This window comes from Staurois parvus, unplaced genomic scaffold (assembly GCF_062004578.1).
Source record: "Staurois parvus isolate SC_StPar_1 unplaced genomic scaffold, SC_StPar_1.0 ptg001484l, whole genome shotgun sequence".
NCBI lineage: Eukaryota > Metazoa > Chordata > Amphibia > Anura > Ranidae > Staurois > Staurois parvus.
Window position 1 is genome coordinate 116,290 of NW_028319280.1, and position 12,431 is coordinate 128,720.

Below are 12,431 nucleotides of genomic sequence, written 5' to 3' on the forward strand. Positions count from 1 at the left end.
ATCGGCATGCCTATGTTTTGGAGTAAGAGCATGGTCATAAGCACAGAAGGACCGGGACCCTCAATGGACTACAAGATAAGAATTTTACAGTGTTTTTGTAGACCATTGGAGGACACAGACGTATTTGACTTTTGGCGCATCCAAAAGCAAACCAACAGTGGGGTGGGCAACACCGCATGAAATGCAACCAATAAAAAGTTAACAGGTCCAAAATAAACCTGAGAACTGGGGACCGCCCACAGCTCATAAACCCATCTGAAGGACCTTATTCTCAAAGCTGGCATCAGATGAGGACTGAACATCCACCTGGTAGAAATGAGGGAACGTGTGAACAGTAGACCAGCCGCCAGCCTTACAAATCTGAGACATGATTGCTTGATTCTGAAAAGCCCAGAAGACCCTCACAGACCTAGCAGAGTGCATCTTGGCAGGAATTGGAGGAACCCAATCCTTGAGTCCTTAAGCTTGGATGATGGTCTGTCTGAAGAAACTAGAGATGGTGGAACATGGAAACAATGCACCGCTAGGGGTCCTTCTCCCTGAAATCACTGCTGACACGGTTGAAATGTGAAGTTCTGCCCAGGACAGGATTTGATCGATCTCCCTTGCTGCTGAAAAACTTCTAAATGGGATGTGAACTACCTCTCTTGCCATGGTGTTTTCTGAATGAATCTGGATTGGTTGACCCTCCATCAGGATGGTCCAATGCTGCATAAGCCGCCAAATTGCCTAAGCCCTGGTTCACACCAGTGCGGCTTTGAAATCGCTCTAGTGCGCACAACTTCAAAGCTGACTATTCAGTGCGACTTCATTGCGGCTTGCTGACGCTCTGCGTGACTTCATATAACAGATGTCAATGCAAGTTGCAATGAAGTTGCACAAAAATAGTGCAGGAACATTTTTCAAAGTCGCTGCAACTTGAGTCACACCGATTTGAACAGTTCCATGGGGTGCAACTTGTCATGTGACTTTGAACTCTCAAGTTGCATGACAAGTCACACTGGGGAAGACCAAGGCTAAGGCTCCAGGATGCTGACTGGGAGCTGAGACTCCTCCAATAGCCAAATCTCAGCCTTCCCTAACTTGTAGGCTGGCATCCACTTTGAGGATCTTCAAAAAGGTTGGAAGGACAGATTTCCTTGGATTCTGAGCCACCAACCAAGTTTCACCCTACTCCTCGATGTGAAATAAAGCAGTCTGTCCAGGAACTTTATTGACTTGTCCCACCACCAAAGAATTTTGCGATGTAGTGGTCTGGAGAAAAATTGGGCAAATGGGATTACCTCAAAAGGAGGCTACCATCATGCTCCTGGAACAGAGAGCTCAAATCTGAGATCGGAGAGACTGAAGTTTCTCTGTGGGAGAAAGACCCTGGCTTGAGATGTGTCCAGGACTATGTCCAGATACTGCAAATCATGAGTTAGGTTACTGCTAATTTCTGAAGGTTCAGGATCCATCTGAACTACTGTGACATCTGGCCAGTCAAAGCTGCATTTTCCGACAGAGCCCACACCGACCGTTCCCAACACAGAAGGTCTAAGTATCCCATAATGGGGATCTAACGAGACAGCAGCAAGGCTACTATTGGGGCTAGCATCTTGATAAACACCTGAGGTGCAGGTGATAGGCTGAAGGGCAGGGCCACAAAATAGTAGCGCAGGGACCCGACAGCAAAACGTAGGAAATGTTGATGGACATGGAAGATGGTGACATGGGGGTACACATCCTTGATGTTCACACAAAGCCTCCCTGGTGAAGGGGGGCAATGACAGGTGGATTCCATGTGGAAATTCTGAGCTCAAATAAAGACATTCAGAGCTTTGAGATCGAAGTTTGCATTGATGGGGGTTTGGGAACAGAGTAGAATCCTTGAAACAATTTTGCTCCAGGAACTGGGGCAAAGACACCTTGGTCTGGAACATTTGAGTGGATTCAATGGATATCCACTAATCTGTGTGATGATACAGGAAGGATGGAGATAGGAAAGCAAGGAGGGAACAGGGAGGGAAACTCCATTTTCTAGCCTTGGGGTACCACCTCCTGCATCCAAGCATCTTGATAATGGTATCAAGAGCAGATCTGAAGAGATGTTGTCCCTCGATGGCCATGTAGACATGGGTTCTGCACTGCAGCACTTTAGCTATAGTGTTCAACGCATGTGTATTGACAATGAGACCCATGAGGGAGATAAGCCAGGAAGCCTCTTGCAAACCATCGTAACCGAAGTGTAAAGCTATGGACATTTGCTCGACATGTTCTAAAATCATGTGATGAACCACAGCAGTGGAGATGGCTTCCAATGGCTTATTGTTGGGTCCAGGGGCGGACTGACCATTTGGAAACTGGGGCACTGCCCGAGGGCCGGGGGTCAGTAGGGAGCCCCATAAGATGCCCCTGGTACCTTTTTCATAGGCTTTTTTGAGTTTGGGAAAGGACACAGGGGCCCCATGATCCCCTATTGCCCGGGGGGCCCCATGAGTTGTCCGTCCGCCCCTGGTTGGGTCCCTAAAGACATGTGCATCCTTCATCAGTATAGTGGTCGCTTTGTCAAGGTGGGACCCTGTCGGTTTCACAGTAGGGCTAGCCCACTTTTATACAAAATCCCCTCCAAATGGGTTCAAGACAAATAATCATCGTTAGGGTGTTTTAAATCTCTGTAGAGGAAGAGTTGGAACAACCAGTGCAATGGGAAAGTCTTTTGAGGTCGCAGGGGCTCTAAAGACCCAAGACTCGCAACAGTTCTGATAGAAGCAAAAGGATTCTAGTCCAGGTCCTCTCGTTTCAGTGTAGAGCAAACCATATAAATAGGAGCCAAAACAGTCCCTTAATTTGAGAGTAATGGCAGAAGACTGCAGATCTTCCAGAATACATTCATCTGGCAAAGACTGGCCTGACCCAATATCAGAGTCTCTACAGCTGATGGTTCAGAGCCACCAAGGCCATGGGTAGATCATTTGTGGGGGAAGGCACTGGAGTGTGGTTGTGGCCTATGTGGTCAGATGTGGCAAATAACTGGGTGATTTGGGCCACAAAGTCTTGTAGGAATGTAGTTTTAAAGAGGACTCCAATTATGGAAAAGACTCTAGGAGTAGAAGGCAAGGTGATCCAAGGCTGCAACATCAGAAGGAGGGCTGCAGGCCCCGGAGATGTTAGTATAGTGTGAACTGGGGACACCTATTACCACCATGTCTACAGTTAGACATGTCCTGACTGTGTGGCGGTAAGGCAACCTAAGGCTCAAGGTACAAGGCAAGGCTTCAGGTACTTGTGAAACCCAATCAGGTGGACAGCCCTGAGTAGGAGGGGTTATCTTGAGCTCGCCTGAGCTGGACATATCCTGACTGTGTGGCGGTAAGGCAACCTAAAGCTCAAGGTACAAGGCAAGGCTTCAGGTACTTGTGAAACCCAATCAGGTGGACAGCCCTGAGTAGGAGGGGTTATCTTGAGCTGGCCTGAGCTGGACATGTCCTGACTGTGTGGTGGTAAGGCAACCTAAAGCTCAAGGTACAAGGCAAGGCTTCAGGTACTTGTGAAACCCAATCAGGTGGACAGCCCTGAGTAGGAGGGGTTATCTTGAGCTGGCCTGAGCTGGACATGTCCTGACTGTGTGGTGGTAAGGCAACCTAAAGCTCAAGGTACAAGGCAAGGCTTCAGGTACTTGTGAAACCCAATCAGGTGGACAGCCCTGAGTAGGAGGGGTTATCTTGAGCTGGCCTGAGCTGGACATGTCCTGACTGTGTGGCGGTAAGGCAACTTAAGGCTCAAGGTACAAGGCAAGGCTTCAGGTACTTGTGAAACCCAATCAGAGGGACAGCCCTGAGTAGGAGGGGTTATCTTGAGCTGGCCTGAGCTGGACATGTCCTGACTGTGTGGCGGTAAGGCAACTTAAGGCTCAGGGTACAAGGCAAGGCTTCAGGTACTTGTGAAACCCAATCAGAGGGACAGCCCTGAGTAGGAGGGGTTATCCTGAGCTGGCCTGAGCTGGACATGTCCTGACTGTGTGGCGGTAAGGCAACCTAAGGCTCAAGGTACAAGGCAAGGCTTCAGGTACTTGTGAAAGCCAATCAGGTGGACAGCCCTGAGTAGGAGGGGTTATCTTGAGCTGGCCTGAGCTGGACATGTCCTGACTGTGTGGCGGTAAGGCAACCTTGTGACCAGAACTTGGTCTGGAAAGCTCCGTCTCTGGAACCCAGAGCTCAAAGGTCATTTCCAGGCTATCCCCTCAATGTCCAGGCAGCTGGATCCACACACCAAACGCCAGGCTGAGGACGGCTACACCAGATATCTGCAACCGAGGAGACGAGCACCAGCAACAATGTAAAGAAGAATCTCGACTGAGGAAAAAATGATGAAGAGTAAAAGAAATGGCGCGGGTAGAAATAGGTCAGTCTGCTACAAGGAGGGACATCCAACCTTCTGGGACATTAGAGAATAACTGGGGCATGCTGGTAGTAGGAGCAGAGCCATCTTCGTAGCATCGGGGGGCCCCTGTTCTAAGTAATGCACTGGGGCTCCTACTAAGGAGATGGTGACCTGAACCCTGCCGCAAACAGTGGGTGTGGCTAAACTATGCTACATATTGGGTGTGGCTTTTCAGTCTGATTAAAAATTTTAGTCTTTTACATTATTTTAAAATATATATATATTATTTTTTACTTTTTTTCACAATGCTGTTTGGGGGGAGGGGGGTCTTTGGTGAGATATTAGGGGTCTAAACAGACCCCTGAAGTCTCACTTTTGAAACACATTCCCCAGTTCCGGCCTCAGCTGCACTGCTGTTCAATTAACAGGAGACAGAGGGCCCTGGTACCAATCACTCACTGTGTTCATTCAGAGAAGGAAGGGTCCGGTAAATGACATACAGTATTTAGCAGTCCCTTCCCTGAGGATCCCCCACAGCAGGATCTTCTGGCAGGAGAGGAGTGGAGGGAAGTCGAAAGCGCTGCAAGGAGGGGGGGTTACACAGGGGGTCCAGGCTACAGGGGAATCACGTGTGGACAGGATGGAGTGATTTTTATGGTGGGTGGAGGAAATGAACGGAACCGATCTTTCGTGGCTCTCCTGGATTTCAGCTGCTGCAGCGAGAGCCACACAGAAGGGAGGTTCCAGTTATTTCCCCCACCTGCCACAGTGATCACCCCCTCCTGTCTACATACGATTCCCCCTGCTGGGGTGGGGGACTGCAGGGGCCCACCATGTACCTGGGGCCCCTGGGCAGTACTTAGGGGTGCCTGTGTGAAAAGACAGCCCTGAGTAGGAGGGGTTATACTGAGATGGCCTACTCTTCCTGCCGGCGGCTATATAATCCAAAGATGAAAAACCTCCCATGTCCTCCAATGGAAGGGAAGTATGATACCTCTGCACTACATACATGACCGTCTAGTGTTCTACACGGCGCTCTACCTGAATCGCTCCTGCATGCCGGCTCCACATGTCGTGTCACATGGTGTCCACTGGGACCAGGCTGACCACCCACAGTCCACGGCACAGGCTGAGCTGTCACACGTCACCTTCCCGTCTTGGCATTGGCTGCAGCGGGCGATATCGGGGAATAATGGGGGAGAAAACAAAAAAATACAATGAGAACATTGGAAGAGCGGCAACATGGCACCCAAGGTTGGGGAGGACTTTGGGAATGATTTTTGTTTTTGACTGGTGAGTGTGTCCAGAACCATTATCAGAGTCCCTCCTTCCCCGCTGGTCCTCACCACACGCTGCAGTTGTCGGGGCTGAACGTCTCCCCAGGAAGTTGGGTGCCGCCATGCTCCACATTACAGCGACACCGGCTGATAGTCACACAGCCGCCATCTTGGAGGTACAGACCTGGAGGGCAGCGGCATCCTGCAAGGCAAAGGACAACATGGCGGCATTGAGAGGGTAGAAGATACCATGAGCATGATTGGGTGGTCTAATATATATGTAATCAAATCCAAATGCAGACGTATTGCAGGCGAAGCCTCTGTTCCCCATATAAAATATATATAATTAATGCCCAGAGCTGAGAGAAGATGGATCGGACTTCTCTGGAATGTGGTGACCATCATTATTCCACAAACACTCCACATATAATATTACTGATCCGGTGGGAGGTACCCACCTTCCATACAGCCTCCATCACACAGGGTCTCAGCGTTCAGGCTGCGGCAGGTCAACGGACATGGATCCATGTGCTGGGATTCACACTGTCCAGGATGAACATAGATCATCTCCAGGCCACAGTCTGTGAACACAAAGCAGTTCAAATGTCATAGTCTACCCAATGACAATGAAGAGACCCAACAAGCAGATTCAGTACCTGAACCATCTCATCACTGGAGGTCAAACTTACCTTCTGAGTCCCCACATGGCTGTAGGTTACAGGATTCTGTCTGCACAGATTCTCCACGGCACAAAAGACCCCCGTTTTTGGGTGGCGGATTTTCACATTTCCTGTTTCTAGAACGGACCCCTCCTTGACACAGAGCATCACAAGCAGACCACTCTCCCCAAGGCGACCAGGCACCATTCACTGCAAGGCACAAACATCACATGACCAAGGGACTCTACTATGAGGAGGAGCCTACAGAAAATATTACAGTGACCGGAGAGGCCCCCTGACACTGACCGGAATTGTCTCCTGACACTGGCCGGAGAAGCCTCCTGACACTGACAAGAGAAACCACCTGATACTGACCAGAGAAGCCACCTGATACTGACCAGAGAAGCCACCTGACACTGGCCAGAGAAGCCTCCTGACACTGACCAGAGAAGCCTCCTGAAACTGGCCAGAGAAGCCATCTGACACTGACCGGAGCAGACTCCTGACACTAACCAGAGAATCATCTTGACACTAACCAGAGGTGTCTTCTGACACTGACTGAGGAAGCCTCCTGACACTGATTGGATAAGCCTCCTGACACTGACCAAAGATGCCTTCTGACACTGACCACAGGTGTCTCCTGACACTGACCAGAGAAGCCTCCTGACACTGACCAGAGAAGCCTCCTGACACTGACCAGAGAAGCCTCCTGACACTGACCAGAGAAGCCTCCTGACACTGACCAGAGAAGCCTCCTTAAACTGACCAGAGAAGCCTCCTTAAACTGACCAGAGAAGCCTCCTTAAACTGACCAGAGAAGCCTCCTTAAACTGACCAGAGAAGCCTCCTGGCACAGACCAGAGAAGCCTCCTGACACAGACCAGAGACCAGAGAAGCCTCCTGACACAGACCAGAGACCAGAGAAGCCTCCTGGCACAGACCAGAGAAGCCTCCTGACACAGACCAGAGAAGCCTCCTGACACAGACCAGAGAAGCCTCCTGACACAGACCAGAGAAGCCTCCTGACACAGACCAGAGAAGCCTCCTTAAACTGACCGGAGAAGCCTCCTTAAACTGACCGGAGAAGCCTCTTGACACTGACCGGAGAAGCCTCCTGACACTGACCGGAGAAGCCTCCTGACACTGACCGGAGAAGCCTCCTGACACTGACCGGAGAAGCCTCCTGACACTGACCGGAGAAGCCTCCTGACACTGACCGGAGAAGCCTCCTGACACTGACCGGAGAAGCCTCCTGGCACAGACCAGAGAAGCCTCCTTAAACTGACCAGAGAAGCCTCCTTAAACTGACCAGAGAAGCCTCCTTAAACTGACCAGAGAAGCCTCCTTAAACTGACCGGAGAAGCCTCCTGACACTGACCGGAGAAGCCTCCTCACAAAGACCAGAGAAGCCTCCTGGCACAGACCAGAGAAGCCTCCTGGCACAGACCAGAGAAGCCTCCTGACACAGACCGGAGAAGCTTCCTGACACAGACCGGAGAAGCCTCCTGGCACAGACCGGAGAAGCCTCCTGACACAGACCGGAGAAGCCTCCTGGCATAGACCAGAGAAGCCTCCTGGCATAGACCAGAGAAGCCTCCTGACACAGACCAGAGAAGCCTCCTGACACAGACCAGAGAAGCCTCCTTAAACTGACCAGAGAAGCCTCTTGACACTGACCGGAGAAGCCTCCTGACACTGACCGGAGAAGCCTCCTGACACTGACCGGAGAAGCCTCCTGACACTGACCGGAGAAGCCTCCTGACACTGACCGGAGAAGCCTCCTGACACTGACCAAAGAAGTCTCCTGACACTGACCGAAGAAGTCTCCTGACACTGACCGAAGAAGTCTCCTGACACTGACCGAAGAAGTCTCCTGACACTGACAAGAGAAGCCTCCTGACACTGACCAGAGAAGCCTCCAAACACTGACCGGAGAAGCCTCCAGACACTGACAAGAGAAGCCTCCTGACACTGACCAGAGAAGCCTCCAGACACTGACCGGAGAAGCCTCCAGACACTGACCGGAGAAGCCTCCAGACACTGACCGGAGAAGCCTCCAGACACTGACCGGAGAAGCCTCCAGACACTGACCGGAGAAGCCTCCAGACACTGACCGGAGAAGCCTCCAGACACTGACCGGAGAAGCCTCCAGACACTGACCGGAGAAGCCTCCAGACACTGACCGGAGAAGCCTCCAGACACTGACCGGAGAAGCCTCCAGACACTGACCGGAGAAGCCTTCAGACACTGACCGGAGAAGCCTTCAGACACTGACCGGAGAAGCCTCCAGACACTGACCAGAGAAGCCTCCAGACACTGACCAGAGAAGCCTCCAGACACTGACCAGAGAAGCCTCCAGACACTGACCGGAGAAGCCTCCAGACACTGACCAGAGAAGACTTCTGATGCAGAGTAGAGGTAACATACAGAAAACTGAATATTGCTGGATGTGGATAATCTTTATAATCAGATTTTTCTACTTTTCACACATTCTGTACACATTAGAGGGAAGTAAATGCTGCTTTCAGAGGTTCCTGGGAGAAGCATTGGATGGGTCCTTCTGGGTTTCCTTTTGCATTACACAGCTTCCAGCCTCTTCCATATCATATCTAAAATTCATCTTCATTTTTCTCTCACAATTGCCCAAGTATGTCTCACCTACCTGGACATGCTTGTACGAAGCAGCTCTGACTGTCAAACTGAGCTCCGGCACAATGACCCCCAGGCAGTCGATCCCTGATCACATCCTGACGTCGAAACTTGACTCCTAACCCACAGGAGCGACTGCATTCACTCCAGGATGTCCACACAGAGAGGACACAGTCCACTGTGGGTGAAGGAAAACACTTGATATTAATGAGACAGCTCAAGTCCCAATACTGGTCCTGTTTATGGTTCAGTGTGACAGAAGGAAAGGAGACCCTACACCGGGACAATAAACCTACCACAGTTATCTTCATCAGAACCATCTGAACAGTCACGATGGAGGTCACAGTGTCTCTCCAATGACACACATTCTCCGGAGCGACAAGTAAACTGTTTGTGTGAACACAAGCTGGGGCTCGGTGTGGGAACAAGCCATGTGGGAGTGGAGACCGCAACTGCAGAATAGGTGCCTGGAGAGACAACAGAAAGTTCTAGAGAGTTCTAAAAACCACTCATACCCATTAGATAGAAAAACCTGAGAGTCATCAAGAGACTCACCACAGAGTTGCTCGTCGGAGCCATCAATACAGTCTTCTTGTCCATTGCAAACATCAGCTGCGTCCACACAGCCGAACGCAGAGCAAGCAAACTGACCAAAGCTGCAGCTACTTCTGGGAAGCTCAGTGGTCAGATCCACTGGGAATGTGCTGGCCGTTCCTGTAATATAAAAAGTCCATCTCACATCTTAACAGATTATTTATATACAAGAATTTTCCAGCCTTCTTGATCACTGTACTAATAGATATGTTCCTCTAATCAATAATCTTCTGGACATTCATCAATACATGAAGCACTTCTATAACATTTGTACACATCAAAGGGCAGCAGTGACAGAGGTCCCCTCAAGCACATTACAAACCTTCATACGTAAGAGAGGCATGAAATCCTTCGTGGCCCCCTGGTCTAACATGCCCCTCTTCTGGAAGAACCTCAACAGGCTCCTTCCAAATAACGACGGACCCTGAACCAGGCTTCAAGCTGGAATGATATCCTTCTGGAACAACATATATCTCAGGACCTGGGTGTTCTTCCTCCAACGAGGCATTTCTTAGTGTAAGGGTGGAGATACTTGTTTCATGGTACGGGTAACTTGTCCCATTATTCTGAAATGTGGACAACACTTCTTCCACAGGTGGTCTAGATACTCTGCCTGGGTTTAACGTTTGAGCTTCTTCAGTTACTGGTTCTTCTTTGAATGGTGGGACTCCAGGCTTACTTTGCTCTTGTCCTGGAAAGATTGAGGGTTCAGCTGATAGACCAGGGTGGCCAGTCCCTACCCAAGCTGGATTTACACTCTCACCATCATATTCTGAAACACTTGTGTGAGAAGTTCCCATTCCTGGCACTTCTTGTCCTACACTCAATGCGGGCAAACTTGTGTGTCCTGAGGTGCCATCTACATCAGTACTCCACTTCTCCTTACCAGAAAGTCCAGGTGCGCCAGTCTGATAGGGGCCGGGATGAACTCCAGGACCTCCAGAAATGCCTTCTCCTAGGTGTGAGATAGCAGCCATGGGTTGAGTGCTGCTGGATGTTTCATCAATCATTATGGGTGGAGCAGTCGTCATCAGCAGACCAGGAGAACCAGAGGAGACATCTCCAAACTCCAGGGTTGCAGATTCCACTCTATGTTCAGGTCTCTCTGGGATTCTGATGCCAGGCTTTCCACTGACAAATGGCTTCTCCTGAATGCCTGGCTGTCCTGTAGTTGGCAGTCTTGGTCCAGTTTCCTGTCCTGGTGTCTTGTGCAGTATTCCCGGGCTACCTGTCGGTTGAGATGGTTGATATATTCCTGGCTCTCCAACATGTCCAGGGAGATAAGAGACTGGATGGAGAGTACTGCCTGGTGCCAAACCATGTCCAGGTGGAAAGGTTTCATCTAGGGGACATGAAAGAGAACAAACTGAAGTATTACTGCTAATCTCCATTACAGGAGCACTATGCTGAGAACTGACTTCATACCTCATGTCATTATCTGGAGATATTATTGACACCATACCATGTGACACAGAGAGAGGAACCTCACAAACAAACTGGGCAATATACCGACTGAAGACAGACCTTCGGTGCCTTACATGGGTGTCCAGATGAATGCACACCCCCATACCTACAGCTACCCTAAGGCTTAGTCAATGTCATGTCTAATCAGCACATGTGGAATTCCTAGAGGATTGTCTGGTGTCACATCAAATCTGCATATGTGCATCTGGTGTCATGTCTAATAAGAACAACCAGATCTGATCCTCAATACACAATAATAACCAAATGGAGCAAATTCATAGCTCCGGCAATAGGCAGCACACAGGCACGCCTCTGGCACATGTGTTGGTTGGTGAGGGGTTTGGTGCCAGGCACCTTCTACAGGTTCTACTTTACATGAATCTAAAAACTGGAGAATCTGTACTCACCTGTTGGGGGAATGGCCAGACCTGGAGAGACCATAGTGCCTAGAGGAGAATGGGAAACCAATCAGTATTGTACACAGAAATGTCTAGGACTAGTACTACTATTTCCCCATTTCCCATGTTGTATAGCTTTGACATATACAGCAGCGCTGTACAGAGAACACAAGGCCAGAACACACGTTAGATGTCTGGCCCAACTACTGGCCTTTATTTTAGGATCAATCTGTTAATTAATGGATATTATCTCCAACCCTTGGCAGTGGAGACCCTTTCCACCTACTGTATGATTTGGGGGGGGGGGGTAACATCTCGTACCCACATAGACCCCTTAGAGAAAAGGTGGAGCAAGGTTGGGAGCGTGGCACTATTATTTAATATTCAGGTACAGTATGTGTTCCGCCATATCAGGAGCTGGAGGAGCCAATGACACCATGAAGGTTCACACAAAGCTTCATTCATAGCTCCGTGCCGGTGTCAGAGACACGTATGAAAGATCCAACTCTAGAGACCAGTCACCAAATTACTAAATCAGCCAGAAAAGTCTTTTCCACCACATCTTACCACATCCGTCCTCATCGGAGAAATCACGGCAGTCGGGTCTCCCATCACACAAAGATCTGGAGGCGTTCACACATTCACCACTGCGGCACTCAAACTCCCCCATCTGACAGTGAGACGTCCTCACCTCCCCAGGAATGGTAACCAAACCTGGAAGCTGCGTGACGGCTGCCCCTATGTGCTCCACTGCAAGGAAAGAGAACAGCAATTCCTAAAACTCTGAGCCATATCCCTCCCAGGATGCTTCACACCACCCTCCTCCATATAATTTCCGGCACAATCCTCACTGACCTCCATATCCCTCCCAGCACAATCCTCACTGACCTCCCCCATATCCCTTCCGGCACAATCCTCACTGACCTCCATATCCCTCCCAGGATGTTTCACACCACCCTCCTCCATATCCCTCCCGGCACAATCCTCACTGACCTCCATATCCCTCCCAGCACAATCCTCACTGACCT

The 12,431-nt window shown here is 50.1% G+C and overlaps 1 protein-coding gene across 1 annotated transcript in view; it reads right to left on the bottom strand.

Moving 5' to 3' along the window:
• The window catches only part of LOC149435585 (SCO-spondin-like), a 234,063-nt gene that overhangs the window by 103,764 nt on the left and 117,868 nt on the right, over positions 1 to 12,431 (bottom strand). Inside the window, 10 exon segments of the mRNA XM_089662513.1 lie at positions 5,404 to 5,529; positions 5,709 to 5,841; positions 6,098 to 6,220; positions 6,329 to 6,508; positions 8,961 to 9,125; positions 9,244 to 9,414; positions 9,503 to 9,661; positions 10,428 to 10,883; positions 11,413 to 11,451; positions 11,971 to 12,153. Of these exon segments, the coding sequence (XP_089518639.1) occupies positions 5,404 to 5,529; positions 5,709 to 5,841; positions 6,098 to 6,220; positions 6,329 to 6,508; positions 8,961 to 9,125; positions 9,244 to 9,414; positions 9,503 to 9,661; positions 10,428 to 10,883; positions 11,413 to 11,451; positions 11,971 to 12,153 (1,735 nt within the window).